At 44.2% G+C, this 23,228-nt stretch overlaps 1 protein-coding gene and 1 long non-coding RNA gene across 7 annotated transcripts in view; one reads left to right on the top strand and one right to left on the bottom strand.

The window, feature by feature from the left end:
- Positions 1 to 23,184, bottom strand: part of LOC115540038 (uncharacterized) — a 62,896-nt gene extending 39,712 nt beyond the window's left edge. Inside the window, exons 1-2 of one of the 3 annotated variants that reach the window (XM_030351014.1) lie at positions 22,989 to 23,184; positions 15,884 to 16,102 (exon numbers count right to left, since the gene is read on the bottom strand). In XM_030351014.1, the coding sequence (XP_030206874.1) occupies positions 15,884 to 16,102; positions 22,989 to 23,070 (301 nt within the window). In that variant the 5' untranslated portion in view covers positions 23,071 to 23,184. Of the gene's footprint in view, positions 1 to 15,883; positions 16,103 to 16,511; positions 16,824 to 19,298; positions 21,075 to 22,988 lie in introns of those variants that run through there. The other 2 variants (XM_030351015.1, XM_030351013.1) reach the window with 2 other exon arrangements.
- LOC115540052 (uncharacterized) lies at positions 1,865 to 10,928 on the top strand. Of its 4 annotated transcripts, XR_003976101.1 has the most exons (7): positions 1,865 to 2,216; positions 7,760 to 7,956; positions 8,034 to 8,142; positions 8,250 to 8,445; positions 8,990 to 9,204; positions 10,256 to 10,393; positions 10,746 to 10,925. It is a non-coding gene; the product is annotated as an uncharacterized LOC115540052 (long non-coding RNA). The 4 variants fall into 4 exon arrangements; XR_003976102.1 differs by lacking the exon at positions 1,865 to 2,216 and having other exon boundaries at positions 7,676 to 7,956; positions 10,234 to 10,393; positions 10,746 to 10,928; XR_003976099.1 differs by lacking the exon at positions 1,865 to 2,216 and having other exon boundaries at positions 7,676 to 7,956; positions 10,746 to 10,921.
- Positions 23,185 to 23,228: the final 44 nt, after the last annotated feature.

Genomic DNA, 23,228 nt, shown 5'->3' with positions numbered 1-23,228 from the left:
TGATCAATAACAATATTATAAAAGTATATCCACTTATAATGAATAATTTAATGAAGTATAACATTTATATAATATGCATTCCTGAATAAAGTTCAACATTTATATATGAAATGAATAATTAAAATAGCATAACATCTATACATGAATCATGAATGAGCTAACATATCTGCATCACACATATAATGAACTTCTTTTACATCGACTTTCTTGAATAAACGTAATCGCATATCATGGTAAAACAGACAATTCAAAATAAAATGAATTTCATTTTCAATTTCATCGAGCTAACAAAAATGACACAGCTTATTCTCCTCACTGGTGCCCACCCACCGGCTTCATTCAGGCCCCGTTCACACGAAGCCGAAACGGGCGAAACCGTTACGGTTTCGATCTATCCGGTTTCGAAGTATCTCCGTAAAGACGAAGCCAAGCGAAACCGGGTAGATCTGTAGAAACGCTGTAGTACACATTCCAGGCCCATAAGGGGCGCCTCTTCTGGTACAGAAATCCAGAAGAAATGAAATAAGAAGAAGAGGCGAGCATGCGCATAAAGGCTGCCCTTATGCGCATGCTCGCATGTGATTTCTGAGACTCCGCGGGCTTAAGAGCCATTGGCTAGGAGGTCGAGGGGTGGGGCGATGACGTCATGGTTTGCGGTTTCAGTCGGTTTCAGGCGTACACACGAATCCAAAACGAAACCGGGTAGATTTGAAACCACCTCCGAGGGTGGTTTCAGAAGTTTGCGGTTTCGGTCAGCGGATTCGCCGGCTTCGTGTGTACGGAAGGCCGAACCGTACAAGACCTTTGCGGTTTCGCCATGAAATCGGCTTCGTGTGAACGGGGCCTCAATGTGTAGAGGGAGAATTCCTGACCTAATTTGAACCCATAGGGCCCTCTTTCTCTTAGACAAGTTATACAAAATATAGTTTTCTGTTTAATTTGTTTAATTTGACAAAATGTACGCAGCTTAGGCAGACACCTTACTTCAGAGAACCAGGTCTCTCTCTTTTTGAAGGATATTAGTTCGTTACCTATTTTAAGATCCATTACAACTTAGTCCGTTAAAACATCCCCACAACCCAATCCCACATATAAATCATACATGTCACTTGCCCATCATCCACTTTTATGCATGTCACATTCAAACACCTTTTTGGCCCCTCTGTTGTCATCCATCCTCAACAGCCTGTTCCACAACCTCATAATACACACACTCCAGCACTCCCTACAGAGTCCCACCCCACGTCCGGTTGCAGTATTGGTGCGAATTTATGAACACCCATAAAGTATCGGATGGCCCTGTTTTGGATTTTATTTTTTGGATTTTTTTAGATACATAATGAATTCTTTAATAAAGATGACTCGTTGACACTGGATTTCGATATGTTTCATTCTCACCTCCTCCTCAAAACAAAACCATTTATCTGTAATCAATATGTAATCAACTGAACTACTCTTGTGAATTAATTCTTGTTAATTTATAAGAAACTGCTTCCCCCTCTGTGCCGTCTCTCTGTCTCTTGGTGCGTTCAAATCGCTGGAAATCTTCAGTGTTCACAGTCCATCATGACAGGCTTGTCAAACGACAGCATAAGAGCAGAAATTAGAATGTATCTGCGGGATGATAAAAGTAGTGATGAGCTGCTGCTACAAAATGTAGCTAAACATAGCAAACCAACTAAAGAAAACCCCCTTTTTAAAAAATGGAGGAGAACAACACAGCAATCAGGGAGCTTGCAGGCCAAGTAGCATCACTGGTAAAAACTGTCCAGCGTGAGAGACAAACCGGTGATAATAACCAAACCAACTTAGATAGCAAATCATTTTGGCTTTGTTTAGGCATACATTTGGCCTCTTTGGGCTTGTTTTGGCACATGAGAAGCTCCTCTAAGATGTGTGGGAGACCTGTGGCTTAATTATGATCTGCCATAATAAATAAAGGGCGCCAAGTTATTCTGGCTGAGTTATGGCTCATGTCTGGTTAACCAGCCGACAAAGTGATGTGCGGGACTGCAGGTCATGACTTTGGGTGCGCTTATGGCTTATGTCTGGTTAACCAGCCGACAAGGTGATGAGCGGGAATGCATTTCATGACTTACGGGTGCGCTTTGGCATCTATCTGGCTTGCCTTAAGGCTGCGCCAAGCCCGGGAATTTTGAAGATTTATGCCCAGAGAAGAGCCCTCCAACATCAGTTTGCCGGCGTGATACCTTAAGGTAAGTTGCATAGCCTACATTTATTCTCTTTCTAAAAAAATGTATTTTTATTTATCACATCAAGTTACTCATAGTCGTTTTATCTGTTTGAAACGCCCTGGTCATGCACTCCACAGCGTTACATTTAATAGCTTATAGCCTACTGTACGTTAAAGCTTCTGTTAAATTACTAAATGTATGTAGGTCGGTTGGATATAGAGCAGGCAAATGCAGCGAGCCGATCATTATAAATATTTCCTCTCTAGCTAGAATATATTCTAGCCTATTTCTTGTGGATAATACACCTTGCATTTAAAGTGTATAAATGTGTATTAGAATAGGCTATGGTAAATCCCGAGTCTATCCGCGCTACCTTCGAAACCTATGTTGATTAAAGTCGAGCAGGCTAGGCTAATGAGTACGCGCTATACCGGTGGGACCATGGGAAATATGCAGAGACAGTTAAAATAAATTGTAGGCTCAACAGTAGCCGCGTTTAACTTTACATGGACACATCTGATACGTATAGATTTATATGCGGAATAGAATTAAGCAAAAGATCACGACAGGCTGTGGTATGTGCTCATTATACCACTGTTAAGGGGCGTTGTTCGGCCCGACGCGCAGTGGAGGGCCGGCGACTATGGCGACACATTAGCGCCATAATTCAATAATGTGATAAAAGATGCATTCGGGCGCATTATATTATTTCACACGCGTAGATATTAACTGCGAGCGCGCAAATGATCTCTGCGCGCGCGCAAATTACCTCTGCGCGCGCAATAACAGCCTCTCGCGAATGATGTTCTGCTCTCGCGCGCGAATTTAGTTTTGGCACTATGGGGAGGGAACCAAGGCAGGGCGGGCTTTTCCTATGATTAGCCGTTTCTGAAGCGCGATATTTGATTGACAGCCCTCCTCTCATTCAATTCTGAATTGTACAGTAACTGGCTGAAACGATAGTTGCGTACTGTAACTCTAGATTCTATGAGCAGGGGTGGACTGGGACAAAAATTCAGCCCTGGCATTTTCTGTCCAGACCAGCCTACTACATTATCAGCACTAGAGGTGGGACGAGACGAACGGGAAGAACCCTGTATGTACTTTATTAAAACAATTTATTCAAGTACATACATCCGAATAATAGTACAGCACTGCAAATAGCAGTTGTTGCTTTTTTTTGTTTTTGTTTTTCAAGTTTGTGTCTCTTGTGCTGCTGACAAGAAAGTTATGAAACCTGAACAGGAAGTTAACAGACATCCTGTGGTCGCTGCATTTCAAACCCCCATATCTACATATCTACAAAATCCTTGATAAATATCACACTTGATCCAACGCTAAATTCTCTCTTGCAGTTTTTAGTCTGTGAATGTGAAAATCTTTTGGTGTAAGCCCAGCATTAGTTAAAACCAGACTCGGACAATAATAACAAAATATCCTGACAAATAATCTAAATAGAAACATATTACAGACAGTAGCAGCATTAGAGCTGAAACTCATTTGTTTCAACTGTGACTCAGTCATTGTGAAAACATAAATAGAGAATTGAATGTTTTTTATCTGTAGCTGCGAGAAAAAGTCTAAGACATGAATTACAGGTCTGAACAGATATGCATTCTCATATCAGACATTAGACTTTTTCACACAGCTATAGATAAAAACAAAAAATATCAATTCTCTATTTATGGTTATATTTATATATATTGCCCTACTTCCTCGTCCGCAGCCAGCCAGCTACACTCCTCACCAAATTCATGACCTGCAAGAAACAGCAAACAGAACTTGTACTCAGTATCTGTGTACTGAGTGACAAGTATATGTAGCCATGTAGACTTTTTGTGACGTAGTGACACTTAGTGAACAAATTTACCTGTCATGAAGGATGACTTAAGTCTCAAAAGAGCCCCAAGACCTACCTGCATAACTGTTCATTGAACTTAAAAGAAATGCAGATGTTTGAAATTAAAATCATCAATATGAAAATCTTCAACCAGGAAATAAACCTTTGTTTCAACCTGAGATGAAACATGTTGCATAGTAAACTCGCAAAGTCAAGACGAATCTCTCTCTCTCTCTCGAAGAAGAAGAAGAAGAAGAAGAAGAAGAAGTTCTATTAGGTCAGGAAAACCTGGTTGACAGGAGATGATGGTAGCAGAGAATATAAAGAGACATTTATGAATTACCAATTGTCACTTTATCACACATATAGTATGTTTCTTCACATAAACCTTTAAACATACATATTGCATTCCTCTCACCACATGTAATAGTCATTACCTCAGTAAACAATCAATTAATTGAAAGATTACAATAAATTCAATGGCAAATATTGCAAATTAAACAAATTATTTCCTATAGGTTTACTTGTATTTTGTGCTAAAATTCAAAGTATCTCATCTGTATTTACAATACAGCATGATTCTGCATCTCCATTTACAGCTCATTAGTCCATGTCAATGTTTACTGATGCTATGGCAATAAGAGACTGCTGACGTTAGAAGCTGTTAGCTACCTTAACTAAATCATCTGAACAATAATAACCCATAATATCACAATTCGGCATATTTAAACAAAATCAACCACAACTACCAACAGTCACAGCCCTTCAACTCTGGGCTAATATGTTGTCACTAGTATGCAGTTAATTAGGTCAAAACACATTCAATGTAAAAATGTCTCAAAATGTAGCCTAGCTAGCCCCAGGCTAACGTTACTTAGCATATAATAATAATAATAATAAATGAAATTTATATAGCGCTTAATATGGTACTCTAAGACGCTTTACATATTGGCCTATCAAAACTATATGCCTCCACTCGATCGTCTCCCGGCCCGGCAGCACAAGCTGGGGTGTTGACCCCGGCAGCAAATAGGTCTGTAAAATTTGAACATTTAGCAGCTTCCACCTCCGGAGAGTCGCAGTTTTTCAGTGCCACCCGGGCGTTTCTTACGCTTATCCATTTTCAGCTCCGTCCCGACTCCCACGACTCCGGCCCATGCCATGAGGTCCAGCCCACCCTGGTTTCTGTTGTGATTGACAGCATTGTCAGGGCTCTCTGACTGCAGTCATGCCAGCCGACTCATCGAGATCGGCGGTCAAGCCAGCCGACCCAGTTTTTTGCCGTACCTGTATATACTAGCCATTACGGTAATAGCGTCTCAGAACTAGTTTAAAGTAAAAGCATTCGTCGGGTACATACAAAAAGACAGTCAATAAAAGCAAATACTATCAAGGAAGTGTACGGCCGTTGTGGTATTTACTTTCAAAATAAAAGCCCACCAAACATTCCAATATGAGACATATTACATATGATTTTGGATACGATTTAAAAGAAAACGCCCTGTCATTTCAGGCTCATTTCACTTCAAGGTTATAGTTCAAGACCCCATGGGGTCACACAAGAAGTTTCAGAACATTCTGATATGGAGTTTCAAAGTAAAAGCCAACCAAAGTTTCCAATATGAGACATATTACATGATTTTGGATTCGATTTAAAAGAAAATGCCCTGTTATTTCAGGCTCATTTCACTTGAGGGTTATAGTTCAAGAAGTTTCAGATTGGAATGTTTGTTTGGCTTTTATTTTGAAACTCCACATCAGAATGTTCTGAAACTTCTTGCGTGACCCCATGGGGTCTTGAACTATAACCCTGAAGTGAAATGAGCCTGAAATAACAGGGCATTTTCTTTTAAATTGAATCCAAAATCATATGTAATATGTCTCATATTGGGAACTTTGTTTGGCTTTTATTTTGAAACTCCACATCAGAATGTTCTGAAACTTCTTGCGTGACCCCATGGGGTCTTGAACTATAACCCCGAATTGAAATGAGCCTGAAATAACAGGGCATTTTCTTTTAAATTGAATCCAAAATCATATGTAATATGTCTCATATTGGAAACTTTGGCTGGCTTTTATTTTGAAACTCCACATCAGAATGTTCTAAAACTGCTTGCGTGACCCCATGGGGTCTTGAACTATAACCCTGAAGTGAAATGAGCCTGAAATAACAGGGCATTTTCTTTTAAATCGAATCCAAAATCATGTTATATGTCTCATATTGGAATGTTTGTTTGGCTTTTATTTTGAAACTCCACATCAGAATGTTCTGAAACTTCTTGCCTGACCCCATGGGGTCTTGAACTATAACCCTGAAGTGAAATGAGCCTGGAATAACAGGGCATTTTCTTTTAAATCGAATCCAAAATCATATGTAATATGTCTCATATTTGGTGGGCTTTTATTTTGAAACTACGCATCAGAATGTCCTGAAACTTCTTGGGTGACCCTGTGGGGTCTTGAACTATCGCCCTGGAGAATGAGCCTGGAAAAACAGGGCATTTTCTTTTAAATCGTATCCAAAATCATATGTAATATGTCTCATATTGGATTGTTTGGTGGGATTTTATTTTGAAAGTAAATACCACAACGGCCGTACACTTCCTTGGATAGTATTTGCTTTTATTGACTGTCTTTTTGTATGTACCCGACGAATGCTTTTATGTGAAACTAGTTCTGAGACGCTATTACCGTAATGGCTAGTATATACAGGTACGGCAAAAAACTGAGTCGGCTGGCTTGACCGCCGATCTTGATGATTCGGCTGGCTTGACCGCAGTGCTCTCTGAGCCAGTCAGCCAATGATTGATTGACAATGACAAACATAGACCAATAATATGTGTCGATGCTGGCCACACACTGCTAGCCCTCCGTTGCCCATTGGCTGGCCCAATTGGAGGGAATTTAGAGAGAGAGAAAAAAAAAAAAACGTAGCGGACCGGACCGGCCCACATTGGGTCAACGGCCCACCGGGACGATGCCCGGTATGCCAGATGGCCAGTCCACCTCTGTCTATGAGTATAGGCGCAGCCTTTTAAGGCTATCGCTATTGGGTTATCCCTAGGCGTGAGCCGTAGCACTGAAAATTTTTCCCACCAACAGCGTGGGCCTCAATTACGTCCGTGTGTGGCGTGCCTCAACGACGTCCGCATTTCGCAGATATAGTCGGGCGCCGCCGGCGGTCCTTCTGTTCCCAATAAACAGCTTTTCTTCAGCTATTTAAAGGACAATGAGGCCGACACTTGAAAGGCTGCGCCTAGAATCATAGAATCCAGAGTTACAATACGTAACTATCGTTTCATTTACTGTACATTTACTGTACAATTCAGAATTGAATGAGAGGAGGGCTGTCAATCAAATATCGCGCTTCAGAAACGGCCAATCGTAGAAAAGCCCAACCTCCCTTGGTTCCCTCCCCCATAGTGCCAAAACTAAATTTGCGCGCGAGAGCAGAACATCATTTGCGAGAGGCTGTTACGCACACACACACACACACACACACACACACACACACACACACACACACACACACACACACACACACACACACACACACACACACACACACGCACACACACACACAAACACACAAACATGCATTTTTTGATTTGTGAATATGTTCAGTTATTTTGGAATCGTTCTTGTTGTTAAATGTGTGTAGGTTAGGCAGGCAAGGCAGTAGGGTTAAACGGGTTAACAGAGTGTGATTTTTGTTCTCATGCAGAAGACCAGCTATGTTTTCCGTTGTCTGCTTTGACAATTCCGAGGAGGTGGAGGTTGTGCCAACGCAATGGTACAATAATGGGGCGTGCAGGTGGCCCCCCCACAAGGCTGAGGGAGTCAATCGGGCCATAAGGCAGCTGGAAGAGCCCCAGGATAACTGGCCTCTATTTGACAATGCCAGGGTTTTTTTTTCTTCAGGTATGTATACTTATATAATTAACTGATCAGTCATGATATCAATAAATACAATCCTAAATTCGAGTTCTGTTCAACAGATAACTATCTGGAGTGTCGACAGAAGCTGCCACTGGCTCAAAACCAGACGGATTTGGCATCAGAGGTCGAAGACCCAACAACATACCGGAGACCCAAAAGAAAAATCAAGTATGACTTTTATGCTTTTAGGGCCTTTTGTTCCAACATATTTGTGCAAAGCCAGTCTCTTTATGAACTCATGTATTTGTCTTTTGTTTTGTCTGTCTCTAATAAAGGCCAAGTAGACACGTCCGATCGGACTTTGAAAGTCAAGACCCCTGCAGTCCTCCAAAGAAACAGGCCTTCCCAATCCTCCCTGAGGCCCCTGCTATCGCTGGACCGTCCAACTTCAGGCGCTTCATACTAGCGCAGCCCACTCAAAGTGGGTGTTATGAGGTCCCTGTGAACAATGAGCAGCCTCAGGGTTTTCAGGTAGTCGAATTGCAGAAGTAATTTCATTTGCCTTTTTTAGTGGAGATGATAGATGATAAAATAAGTAAATTGTTGTTCACTAATAAACTAGGCAATCAGAATTGAAAATTAAGTTGAAAGTTGAAATAATAGCAATTCATAATAACAATATATTTTTATGCCCGGCTCCAGCACTTAATGACCCTGGGGTCAACCCTTCGCCAAGCAATTGGCGTGAGTTATGGTGGAGGTGACGTGGCAGAGACAGGGTCAGAGGAGGTGATGGTAGGGACACCTTATCAGGGCCAGTCTGTCAGTCCAGGGTCAGGGACTCAGAAGGGAGGCTGCGATCAAATGTGTGGAAGTAAGAATTAATGTGTTACACTCCTCCAGCCTTCGATTGATATATGAGTGATATATATATATGAGTATATATCCTCGGAATAGAATAGATAAATAGACACATACATCAATAAATATGAATGTACATACAAAAATACATGCGTTGAGGATTTAAAACTGCCTTTTTATAGGCCTACTAAATGTTTATTTTTTTCTTTTTCAGCTCTTCTGCGTGACCTGTTGGTTAACCAACAAATACTGATGGACCAGCAAAAGACCATGATTCGGATGATCCAAGACCTCTACAGAAACAGCCAGGGAGGTCAGAGGATGTCCACCACCTCCAGGCATACTGCCTATTTTCCACTAGTGGATAAACAGGCTCTGGAGGCCCTGGAGGGCGACCTGGCAAGCCAGCGGGAACTTCGTCAAGAATTGGTGAGCTGCTTTTGATTTCCTTTGTTTCCCATACATAGAACAATGTGTGGCACTGCGCCACAGAATCACTGAGCACCTAATTGATTCCGCTTCTTTTTTTTGCGATATTTAAATTATCGTTCCGTTCATTCATCACCTCATAGCACTCTTTCTCCCTGACATTCTCGTTCACACACGAAAAACGATGCGATTAATATGAAACACGGCCGTCAGAACCAGGCCTTCAGGACTACTCGTCCCCCCCCCCCCCGTCAGGACTCGGCGTCGTTCATTGTCTGACTTCTGCGCAGGGGGGCGGTATGGGCCTGAATCCCCCGGGCTGAAAAGGGGTCCCACTCCGCCTCACTCACCACACATTGCTTTCTGTCTGTGGGAAACATGTAAGGGATAATGCCCGACGAGGTGTCCATTATCGGGAATTAATGGACGCCTCTGCGTCGGTACGGTTGCGCAAATTAAGACCATTCATTTATATTTTCAAGCGTTTTACAATCCAAATATGACGTTTTTCACAAGCCATAACTTTGTTTCCCTGGTAACGCCTGAGGGGTTGACTAATACCTGGAACAGGATTATCCTCCCGTAAGGTTCTTAAGCAACGGAAACGTTGTTCACTCCTCCAGTAAATAGGACCGACCTTAGCTACGACTTGGCAACGGGAGGTATTCTAGTCCGCTCAGCTATAAGCCAGAGAGCTAACGTAATACTCTAGGGTCTAAAGCATATACCGTGTTGTGTTACAGTTTACTTCATTTTTCACAATTCGTTTTAACTCTCGTTGTAAAGACAGGCTGATACGATCGCCAGCTAGCGCATTAATTGAGAACTGTGAACAGACAATTTGACGTAACTACTAATCTGTCCGTATATCAGGAGTTAATGCACACCCACCTACAGCAAATCAGAATTGAGTATTCCCCCAGACCGTGGTATAATTAAGGGTAATGCTGAATGATTTATACAAATAATGGTAGGCTACTTTTCTTTTGGATAAATAATGCTACTGGTTCTTGTTTTTTATTTGTATAGGTTATCACTCTTGGATTGGCAGGGGGAGCTGATGCCAAAGATACTGTGTGGCGCATTTTGAAACAGGCCATCAAAAATGACCTCGCCAAGAACATCTCATGGCGGGGGATGAATGGAAAGATTTCATTTGAAAATCTACACCTGAAGGCAGTAGTGATGGGTAAGCATTTTAACTGTTCATCACTGTTTATCAAAAGCATCCTGTTCTAGTCTCTGATAACTCTTCTCCAAAGACTCCTGCACCTATGCAGATTCTATCAGGCTGAAACCATCAGTCTGAACTGAGCTCAAAGCACTTTTGAAATGTTTCTAGGAGACAACACACAGGGTTAGCCACAGCCTCAGAGCATGCACCTATCTCCCACATGATGAGATCTATTGACAGTGCTTACAGTTGGAACTTTGCATAGGGAAGAAGATTGTAGCATGCATTACAGTATTGCTGTTTAAATCCAGTTATATCTGTTAAAATCACAAACACAAACATTCTTTGTGTATGTCTTCAATTTCAGATGCAGTGAGGCGCAATCCATCCTGCTCAACCGCAACAAATGTGCAGATTGGGGATGCCATTAAGAGATGGTTTTACTGGGCTGGGGATCGGGAGGGAGGGAGGAAAAAACGCCAGCCGGCTCCAAACCAGGAGCAAACTGTTTTGGATTAAATCTAATAAAAATGTGCTACTTTCAAATATTTTGTTTCATTATTTGTGCATTATACACATAGAACATAAATTAACAATGTAATTTATGAGTTTTGGGTCAGTTATGGGATCACTTTGGGTCAGTTATGGGATCACTTTGGATCAGTTATGGGATCAATTTGGGTCAGTTATGGGATCACTTTGGGTCAGTTATGGTATCACTTTGGGTCAGTTATGGGATCACTTTGGGTCAGTTATGGTATCACTTTGGGTCAATTATGGGATCACTTTGGGTCAGTTATGGGATCACTTTGGGTCAGTTATGGTATCACTTTGGCTTAATTATGGGATCACTTTGGGTCAGTTATGGGATCACTTTGGGTCAGTTAGGGATCACTTTGGGTCAGTTGTGGCTTCTTTTTGGCAAGGTTCTGGGGATTTTGGCCACTCTTTGGGATACTTCTGGCTACATTTTGGTATTCCAAAATTAGTTTTGGCTGGGTTTTGGCCTCCTTTTGTTTTTCTTTTGGCACGCCAAATTTGGGCCGTACATCATTCCAAAGCTTTACCAAAATGGCATGCCAGTTTTGGCCCAAAACAATTTTGCTATCTGGTAACGCTCCTAGGAGGCCAAAAAGACTGTGTGTAGCATGTCAGCTGGACAACAAAAACTGCAGCCATTGTTTTAAATGAGGCAGTGACACACATTGGGTAAAAGTGTATAGAGTAGGGGAGGGACAAAAAACTGTGGGAAACTGCCGGAGGGTGTGACTGGGGGACACGCCATAACCTCAAGAGCAATGTCCCAAAAATACCAAAACTCAAAGGTAAACCCACCGACAGAGCCTGTACACCTGCATGTAAGGCAGAAAAAAAGGCAAAAACTGCCCACATTCTCTCAGCATGTTGAGGATATGAGGCCGGATAAATGTGACGTTTTCAAAAATGAGGTGCATTATCTTGGAAAAGTGATCTCAGCTGACGGCTACAGGATGGACAATAAAGAGGTAGCTGCAGTACAAGCGCTTAAAACAAAACCACCTACAAACATCAGAGAGCTCCGTAAACCTTTAGGGTTCCTGGGTTACTATAGGAGTTAGGTGCAGGATTTTCCCCGTCATGCAAAATGCCTGTATGACCTGCTCTCATCAGACATAACCCAAAGTAATGAGTCTAAGTCCAAATTTTGATCAGCGAGGGCAGGTCAAGCCCCTCCAAATCAGAAAATAGAGTGGACTGACTCACACCAAAAAGCATTGCACTATCTTGTTGATGTCTTGACAAACCCATCTGTAATGGCATATCCAAGATTTAAGGATCCATATATTTTGCATGTTGACGCTTCAGAGGAGGGACTGGGTCGGGAGAAGTCCTTTATCATAGAGACATGAAGGCAAACTGAGAGTCATCGGCTATGGCTCACGGACATTGACACTAGCAGAAAAAAACTACAGACTATATTCAGGAAAACTGGAGTTTTTAGCACTCAAGTGGGCGGTTACAGACAGGTTTAGAGACTATTTGTTTTATGCTCCCTCTGTAAATGTATACAGCGATAATAACCCTGTTACTTATGTCCTGAGCACAGCTAAACTAAACGCAACAGGACATCGCTGGGTGTCCGAGCTGACTTTAACCTGACATTAAAGTAGGCCTACCGTCCGGGGAAAGTGAACACGGACGCAGACTTCCTGTCCCGAGCACATGTGAGTATGGATGCATTAATGTGTGAATGCACAGGGCAGTGTGGCCCCGAGGTGCTAGGTTCGATATTCAATGCAGTTGAAAATCAGGAAGAGCATGGTGTGGACTGGATCTCAGCCATTACCTGCAGCCCACATATACAAGAAATAGCTGCCGATACCCAGTCAGACATAAAGAAACACAGCAAGAGCTACTGAAAGCGCTGCTGCAAGACACAGCTGAAAATGTCTGGAGAGAAACCAGACAAGATGAAAGGTAAACAACTGTTACATGAGTGGAAAATACTATGTTTCTCCCGAGGGTTTGTTAAAACGCAAGACGGCATCATGTAGTCAAATTGGGCTTCCTGAAGTGTACAGTTGGTTTACATATATCTTCACAGTGAAATGGGTCACCTGGGGGTGGAACGGGTCTTACACCTGGCTAGACAGAGGTTTTATTGGCCTGGGATGCAGGAGGACATCAAGTTTTTCATTACAAAAGTGTGTAAATGTAACTATCAAAAGAAACCTGCAGTCCATACCCGAGCTCCCATGTGTCATATACCTGCTACAGCACCATTTGAGATCATCTCTGACAATCTTCACTTTGAGAAAGCAGGGGAGGGTATGAATATATTTTGGTAATTATTGACAAATTTAACAAGTTTGCCCAAGCGTGCCCAACCCGTAACAAATCAGGCAAAACGGCAGCAGACACGATTTAACGGTTTTGCCCTGAAATATGGTTTTCCTGCTAAAATACATCATGATCAAGGCAGAGAGTTTGAGAACCGTTTATTCTGAAAACTACAAAAATACACGAGCATTGCAAACTCTAAAACTAGTTGCCTAAATATCGACGGTGCAACCGGTGCACTGCACCGAGGCCCAGACGGCGTCAGGGGCCCATTGAGCGAGAAAAAAATAATAATCGGGGTGTGTCGGGGGCGCCCTCTGGTGGCGCCCTTAATTAACTAACAGAATTATACGAAACCCTCACCGTAGTGAGCAGGACAACGCGATGACATTGCTAGAGTTGACACTGAAGAGGTGCCACAGACAGTTCCAGCTGCAGACTGTTCTGGCCACCGGGAGCCAGAACTCACTGACATGCAACCACGTCGTTCACAGAGGGAAAGACGACCCAGAGAATCACTTACGTATGACTCATTAGGTCATCCAACGTATCGTGTGGTGGGGCTTCACACTAACCCACTGTATGTAGGTTGCAGGGGGATGGGGATTGTCATGAGGAGGTAACAGCACACATTGAGGCTGTTATGGACCAGGTCCCAGCCACACCACACCGAATGGCAGAGCTAAGACAGCACACTGCAAAAGAAATGCAGCTCCAGACAGTCAAAGGTTTCATTAGAAGTGGGTGGATCGATTTTGAAGGTAAGGTGCCGGAGGCAGTTAAAGACTTCTACAAAGTGAGAGGAGAGCTATCAGAGGTATAAGGTTTAGTCACTAGAGGCCAACGCATCGTCATTCCCACTGAAGTGAGAGAAGTCATACTAAAAATAATTCATGATGGTCACCAAGGCCTAGTGAAGTGCAGGGAAAGAGCCTACCAATCGTTATGGTGGCCTGGAATAGCTGAGGAGATAACTAGAACAGTATAGCAGTGTACATTCTGTAGAGAGAACAAAAACACTCAGAGAAAGGAGCCATTAATGCCCAGTGAGCTCCCATCCAGGCCATGGCAGAAAATTGCTATAGATCTGTGCGAGTACGAGAAGCACAACTACAAGTAGTGTCAGATTATTACTCCAGATATCTAGAATTGTTGAATCTGCCTACAACTACTACCTACTAGGTTGTAGCTAAGCTGAAAGCCATGTTTGCACTTTTCGGTATCCCCGAAGTGATAGTGAGTGATAATGGGCCCCAGCTAGCTTCAGCAGAGATCAGGGAGTTTAGTGAGGACTATGATTTTGTACATATCACATCCAGCCCTCACTACCCCCAGAGTAACGGGCAGGCAGAGAGGGCAGTTCAGATAGCTCAATCTATATTGAGACCGAACGAGCCCCTCCTGGCCCTAATGCAAACAGAGCCCCACCTACCTCATCAACAGGAATCAGTCCAGCAGCACTGTTGATGGGCAGGAAAATTAGGACCAACTTGCCCATCTTGCAGGACAATCTGGGAGCTAACTGGCCCAACGAGGATGGGATCAGGCAGGCTGACACTGCAGCCAAGCAGCGGCAGGCCTATTTCTACAACCGCAAAAATGGAGTCAAGATCTTACCACCCCTGAGCCCGGGGGACTCCACATTAATGAAACTGGATGGACAGAAACAGTGGACAACGCCTGCTTTTGTCCGTAGCTCTAGCTCCAGCACAGCACAAGGTGAGCGCTACAGGAGGAACAGATGCCACCTGCAGTCTACGCCTGTCAGTGAAAGTTCTGACCAGGTGACTCCAGAGGTCACTGATACTGACACTGGGGACACACAGGGTGCGGCGACACAATACACTCCCACACGACCACAATTGACTGAGGTCGTCACTCGTTCTGGCAGTGGGCAAGCCTCCAGTCACACTGAACTGGTGAACAGGGAATGTGGGGCTGTTTTGGGGGAAAAATCTGGTTCAAGAGACTTTGCAGTATGAACTTTGGGGGAAAGAGAAAAAAAAGGGGGGGGGGAGTTTGAGTAATTATTGATTTTGGTTGCAGAAAATGCACTTTCATTATTTCTGATTTACATTAACAGGAAATGCACTTGTTCAGGAAAGACAAGACAGTAGGAAAGTTATGTTTTGTAACAGTATGGATAGATGGTATTTTTTATTAGACAACATTAAGGTCTGACGGTTGTATACAGTCACGTTTCAATAAGAATTCCCTCCAATAGAGCAGCAGTGGCTAGCGTAGTTTCCTAGCGCTGCGGGCTAGCGCTCCTGGGTTTATCAACAGTGGCGTAGGGGTGGTTACCGAGGGGCGGGGCATAGGCCAGCTGGTAAACGTTTCCTCCGCCTGATTACCGTCGCAGGACGTCGCCTTGGTCCGGGCCCTCGTCATACACCCCGTCAGAGGTCGGGTCAGAGGTCACGACGGGGTCGGGTGTAGGGTCGCTCCTGTGGTTCCGAAGCGTTTTCCTGGAACGGTTCTTCCTTTGATTCAGAAGGACCAAGGTAGCTTCCAGTGCCACGCCCACCGCCACGCCTACCGCCACGGCCACGCCCACCCGGATCCTCCAGTAGCGAGCAGATCCCAGTAACGGGGTGGTCGTATCCTCCGCCTCATCTTCCTCCGAGGCTCCTGGTTGGTCCTCCTGAAGGGGCGGATCCACCTTAAGGTACACTGTGTTCTTACCCTGGCAGTGGTACAGGCCGCTGTGCTCTGCTAGCGCCCGCTGCACCCTCAGAGAGCAGTTGTCCGCAGCCAGGCTGAAGTGTCCGTCCTCGTTGTGGTCCAGCAGGGAGACCAGGTTCCCATTCTGGTATCTCTCCAAGCGGACTGGGAGTGGAGAGACGTGAAGACACTTGAGCTCCACCGTCTTCCCTTCAGACACGTGCACATCGAGAGGGGACCCTGTGCACACCAGAGAAACGGCTAGGTTCACACCTCCTACATTTCCAGTATCTAGATTCCAAATGCTCAACTCTTAATGGCACTCATTTTAATTAGTAATCTAAAAGGCTCAAAGTTTATGTAAACAACAACAATGTTCCAGATACATTTGCATATGATGACCACTTGCTTTCTTTCGGCTGACGAACGGTGACGTATGCGTGGGTCAATCTAGACTGAATGAAGCTATCCTGCTCCTTAATGAACCGTCTCTCTACTGTCTAACCCCTACCTTCTCTAAACATAGCCCCTTTAATTAGTTATTGGTTACCGATTCCTAGACATGACTTTAATCACTAATTAAAGTTATGAACTAATCACTAGTGATCATCAGTGATTTGTTAAGTTTCAGCGTAGGGCTATTCTTTACCTTGTTGAGCCTGAACGAGCCACCCAGCCACTGCCATCCAGCCGTAGACCTTCATCTTGTGCACCTCAGAAATCTCTGACATCAATCTCAAACGTTGAGTAATTTACCCTCCAAGGGCGCGTCTTAACCCCCGAGAATCACGCTTCTTCTGCTTTCAGCAGAAAAAAACTTTTTCATTGTGTAAGTATATCATATATATATGAACATCTACATCATGTCAACAATATACACAAACAGGAGGAGGCATGTGTTATAAGCACATTTCAGAATTTAAATATCTCATTCTACAATGTTGATGTTCCCAAATCCTAAAACAACACTATTCTTTCTCTCTCAAAGCTTGTTAATTGCGGTTCATCTTTAAAAAGGCCAACACTTTAAATCCCACACTATGTACATTATTATAACATAAATAGAATGTTCTGGCCGGGTTTCGGCGTCTCTGCGGCGTCTCCTTGGTGACGGTGCGGCCGGTGAGGTTGCTGAACGACACCGTAGTGGACCCCCGCTTCACCTGCCGGGCCTGAAGACAAAAGGAAACACGCTGGTGCAGCCCCAGTAACGAGAGGGGGGGGGGGGGTGCGGCCGCGGGCCCGGGTGCAGGGCGTGCAGGCGGGGCAGGGCCAACGGCTGCCTGGAGGTGGAGGTGGTGTTCGGTGCAGGAGAAGGCCCCCACGGCCCTCTAGGTCCCGGACCCCCGGAGTCCTTTGAGGTTTGGACGGCGGACGCCCGGGTGCTGGTGGAGCAGCCGTGGTCCTGACGGAGGACTGCACCGCCTCAGGGCAGCACTCAGGGGGGTGGCGCTCATCGGCCACTGAGGCACGACAGCTCCCAGAGAACAAAGCGCTGTTCGTTATCATCACCATCTCTTTCTACCTGTTGAGCAACAGGAAGTGATGTTATGGGTATCTCTCTAATGCACAGGACGTGACGTCATCGTGTTAGGGACGGTGAAGATACTGGGTCTCATAAGGGAATTTTATTCATCTAATCATGTTTATTCAGCGTATTAATCAGCTGAATCCACCCTCTATAATGTCTTTGAGGTCTTAAAAACGAAGGTTGGCTATTTGTACTATCCACCAAGGCCTTCAGATTTTATTCTAATATCCTGATTCTAGGGTTCTATGTGGAGAAAGGGATTCCAATGCTGCGTTAAATAATATTATAATATGATCAAGTACAATATTATACAATTATCATACTTATAACGAATAATTTAATAAAGTATACAATTTATATATGTAATGTATTCCTGACTAAAGTATAACATTTATATATGAAATGAATAATTAAAAAAGTATCACATTTATATACGTAGTGAATTCTTTAAAGTATAACATTTATTTGTGCAATGAATTCTTCAGTAAAGATGACTCGTTGACTCTGGATTTAGACATGTCTTTCATTCACATCTCCTCATCAAAGTAAAACCATTTATTTGTGATCAATATGTAATCAACTGAATTACTCTTGTGATGAATTCTTGTTAGTTTATAAGAAACTGCTTCCCTTCTCTATACCTCCCTTCTGTGCCGTCTCTCTCTCTGTCTCTCTCCTCTCATGATGACATCATGGCAGTGTGTGTCCCCCGGGGCCCCCAGCGCCCCCCCCGCCCAGCAGGGGCCCCTACAGGTGAACGTTCCTCGCTACCTGCTGCGCGGACAAGGCAAGGACGAGCACTATGAGTATGAAGTGAAGGTTAGTTTACAGAGCTGTATGGATAGCTCTACATCCCTATTTCGATATATCTATAGATTTATATGTATAGATAAACATCTATGTATCTATGAAGGTATAGATGTATACATATATGAATACATTATTTTAAACAGGTCTCCCAGAGTATCAATATAAAGAGCTATATTGGCATCGTATCGCCGACAGCAAACAGGCTAAAACCCACAGAGTGGATGGGGTCGGTTCTGGTTTCCTGTCCTGTTTCCTGACGCCCTTCCGAAAGAGATTATTTGAGAGCCCAAAATATGTTTAACTAACTTTTATTAACTATAAGTATAAACTGATTTGTACGTGCACAAAGTTAAAATGAAAGCGATCAAAAAGAAGCTTCGGTCAGCGATACGGCGAGCCATCAACCTCTCTACCTCCCTGAGGTGAACAGGTGTTTTACCTACGGTGTCACCGCCCAGATCCATGACCCAGCTTTCACACCGCCGTAACAATGACAAATGACATCACAAACACTAATGCATAGCAAGGTCAAAGAGAGCAGCATTACAAACCTTATAAATACCTCCATGAATTCACTCCTGTCTCCTCGGGCTACAATCACATCAACAAAGTCCTTTAGAAATTAACAAAGGAGAACTTTGACCTGGAAACTGACCTACTAAAATTATAATCCTAGATCCTATGATCCATGATCCTATAATCCTAGATTCTATGATCCTATAATCCTAGATCCTATAATCCTAGATCCTATGACCCTATAGATCTAGATCCTATTGTCCTAGATCCTATAATCCTAGATCCTATAAATCTAGAACCTATGGTCCTATTGTCCTAGATCCTATAATCCTAGACCCTAAAAATGTAGATCCTATGATCCCTATTCTATAATCGTAGATCTCTGTGTGGGACAAGACATGGACGGTCTTCAGGAGGTACAGCCGTTTCCGGGAGATGCATCGGAGCCTCAGGATGAAATACCCGGAGGTGAGGGTCCAACATCACTCTCACAGATGTGTTGATTGTATGTGATGCACTTTGAGTCTGCCTCTTGTAGAAAAGTGCTAAGTAAATAAAGTTCCCTTGCATTGCCTTGACGGCCTGCGGCTCTCTGCTCTGAGTACTGAGTGTTGTGTTTGTGTTGTGTCTGATGACCTGCAGCTCTCTGCTCTGAGTACTGAGTGTTGTGTTTGTGTTGTGTTTTGACCTGCAGCTCTCTGCTCTGAGTACTGAGTGTTGTGATTGTGTTGTGTCTGATGACCTGCAGCTCGCTGCTCTGAGTACTGAGTGTTGTGTTTGTGTTGTGTTTTGACCTGCAGCTCGCTGCTCTGGAGTTCCCTCCGAAAAAACTCTTTGGGAACCGAGATGAGAGGATGATCAACGAGAGACGAGGTCACTAGGAGTTGATTAAACCAGTTCTACATTATCCATGTCGATGTCACACTTACATTTAAACCGGTTCTAAAGTATCCATGTGTGGTCTTAAACTTATTAGACGAGTTCTAAAGTATCTACGTGGATATCACACTTACATTAAACCAAATCAACGTCGTCGTACATATCTAGTGGATTAAACCTATCACGAAGAACGCAATGTCTCCGTAAACCATATTCTCCCTAATTTTCTTCATTTTGAAGTAAATTTTGTAACCGATCGAAATGAAAAGCCATGCCAAACAGCGGACTTTACACCTACTCAATAGGAGGTGTAAGTTTTAAGATATGACTTAAGCCTACATTGAACTAAGCTAAGATGGAATTTAGTGTGTAAACAATCTACTGAGTTCTAATTACAGGGACAGCACCACCGGTTGTGGACACACAGTACTGCACCAAGCCTTTCTGACTGGCCAGGTGAGGTCACTTACCATAGCAACATATTAGTTGGTTACCCTAGCAACATATTAGTTTGTTGATGCAGGAATATATTTGTCTTGTACCGTAGCAACATATTAATTGGTTACCCTAGCAACATATCAGTCGGTTACCGTAGAAACATATAAATTGGTTACCGCAACATTCCAGGTCACCACAAGTTGTGTATTTTTCTTCGGTTACAGAACATTTATTCAGAACATTATATTAATTGATGAAAGTCACTCATAATCACCCACACAAAATGCCAGATATCTGAAACATTACAACATTATAATTTTCCCCACAGGAGGGATGTGATTGGTCAGAATTCTCTCCAATAGAGAGCAGCAGAGGCTAGCATAGTTTCCTAGCGCTGCGGGCTAGCGCTCCTGGGTTTATTAACAGTGGCGTAGAGCTGGTTACCGTGGGGCAGGGCATAGGCCAGCTGATAAACGGCTGCACCGCCTGATTCCCGTCGCAGGACGTCGCCTTGGTCCGGGATCTCTTCATACAGCCCGTCAGAGGTCGGGTCAGAGGTCATGACGGGGTCGGGTGTAGGGTCGCTCCTGTGGTTCTGAAGCGTTTTCCTGAAACGATGCTTCCTATGAATCAGAAGGACCAGGGCCGCGCCCAGTGCCAGGCCCAGTGCCATGCCCACCGCCACGCCCACCGGGATCCTCCAGTAGTGAGCAGATCCCAGTACTGGTGTGGTCGTATCCTCCGCCTCATCTTCCTCCGAGGATCCTGGTTGGTCCTCCTGAAGGGGCGTATCCACCGTGAGGTACACTGCTTTCTTACTGTGGCAGAAGTACTGGCCGCTGTGCTCTTTTTGCGCCCGCTGCACCGTCAGAGAGCGGTTGTCCGCGGCCAGGCTGAAGTGTCCGTCCTCGTTGTGGTCCAGTAGGGAGATCAGGGTCCCTCCCTTGAATCTTTGCCACCGGACCGGGAGTGGAGGGACATGAAGACACTTGAGCTCCACCGTCTCCCCTTCAGACACGTGCACCTCGGGATGGGACCCTGTGGACACCAGAGACGCAGCTAGGTTCACACCTCCTACATTTCCAGTATCTAGATTCCAAATGCTCAACTGTTACTGGCACTCGTTTTAAATAAGGGACCAATCTGAAAACATTGGGAATCTTTGGAAAGGTATTAAAAGTGAATTCCCCTCACATGAACAGCATCTAACTCTACAAGTCCATTGAAGCAGCTAAGAGAAAGGTAACCCTAACTCACACAAGGATGAATTTGGAATGAAACAACTCGTCTGATCTGGGTATGACAAGGAGACGGAAATTTACAGATATCTTGTGTGTTCCTTTAAAGGTCCCATGGCATGCTACTTTATGGATGCTTTGATATAGATATTAGTGGGCCCCTAACACAGTATTTGAAGACGTTCCCGAAATTCAGCTGTGGTGTAGAATTACAGCCACTACGAGCCAGTCGCACATTGAGCTTTCCCTAAACACAGAGTTTTGGTGTCTGTAGCTTTAATGCATATGAGGAGGAGAGAGGCGGGTCAAGGAGGAGGGTGGGGTTTCGGCCCTGAGCAGCTTGTGGCCACGGTCCCATGCGCTCTGTTTACAGTGGATGTATCGCAATGGCGAGGCGCACACAGCCTTTGGCCGGGTTCTGTTAATATTCTAGAACACTCCGGGGTGCTCCGGCGGGAGTCCTGGAGCTCTATATCTAAATAATATATATCTATATCATATCATGCATATTATCATGGCCAAAAGCTGTGTGCGCCTCCAGATGATATTATCCCGGGCAGCGGGAAGCGGGGCTCAAGCGAGAGACATTAGCGAGAAACAATCCCTTTATCCTCCATGTCGCAGTTCATGTACTTCAGGGAGTCAAAGCCAAAGTTCCTTTCCCCCAATTCCTTCTCAACCATGGCTGAGGTAACCCATACCACAGTTTTGTTGTGGAAATACCAGAGACGTCAAAGAACTGACGTGTTATGCGCCATAACACCAACAGCAGAACGGTTATCCAAATAACAAAGAAGTGTACAACACTTGCGTTACAGTGTGTGTGTGTGTGTGCGTGTATGTAATCACACAAACACACACACACATGTGGCGCTCACACGGTCGTATCTCATTGGTGGGCCAAATTCTCTTGGCTGGCAAGTCAGAGAAAGGGGAGGTGGCATCTCCCCATATGACGACTGTGGGGGGACGTGCGACGTCTGGCCTGCAGGGGGAGTATGGGCAGGTTGGGAGCGCACCGGATTGGCTGTGGGGGGATTGGACCTGAGTGCGAGCAGGTGTCAGCACTCAGGCCAATCAGGGAGTGTTTGTAACTTATGTGCCTGCTTAGTTTTGTAGTAAAAAGAGGAATCCAGGAAGGATCGGGAGCGGAGAGACAGGGGCGATCGCCGCCAGAGATCGCCTTGAACGCACCCTGTGACCGCTTTGAGCGGAGTCATAATTTACATTTATTGACTTGTGTTTTGTTGGACTTTGTTGGACTCAAATAAAAGGACTTTCCGTCGGAAGAGAGAACCTGGTGTCCAAGCGCTCTGTGAACCCGACATACTGGGACATTTCCAAAAGGACGCGTCTGAGCTTTGTCTTTTCAAAGGCGGAGCAGAATGCCTAGTGCTCGTTTTACACTCAACTAAATTTCTAGTTACTGGGGGAGCAAAGGTAGGCTAGGGGTACTACTCATATTAATGTTAGAAAATGCCATGGGATCTTTAATAATAGGATCACAAGGTCTTAGAATTGTACAATCCAAGAAAAGTAGTGGATAGATCAGTCTACCCAGTGGTAAACGTTGCTCATCTTTCCTTGGAGATCTAGGTGGACACGTCCACTAGTGATGTCATATGGGGCAGATTTTCGAAACGGCTTGTAAGGCAAATCACACCTGGTGGTATAATATGTCCCCTTTAAGTTTCAGAGTAGTGCGTTTCTTTACCTTGTTGAGCCTGAACGAGCCACCCAGCCACTGCTATCCAGCCATAGACCTTCATCGTGAGAAACGCAGCAATCAATGACATCAACCTCAATGCTTGAGGAACTTAGCCTACAAGGGCGTGCCTTAACCCCCGAGAATCACGCTTCTTCTGCTTTCAGCAGAATTATGCAATCGACATCATGTCCACAACATAAACACAATATAAACGCATTTATTATAAGCATAATTCATAGTATAAAT

Source organism: Gadus morhua, chromosome 3 (assembly GCF_902167405.1).
Source record: "Gadus morhua chromosome 3, gadMor3.0, whole genome shotgun sequence".
Lineage (NCBI taxonomy): Eukaryota > Metazoa > Chordata > Actinopteri > Gadiformes > Gadidae > Gadus > Gadus morhua.
Note: the sequence above shows the minus strand (reverse complement) of the source record. Positions and strands in the feature narration are given on the sequence as shown.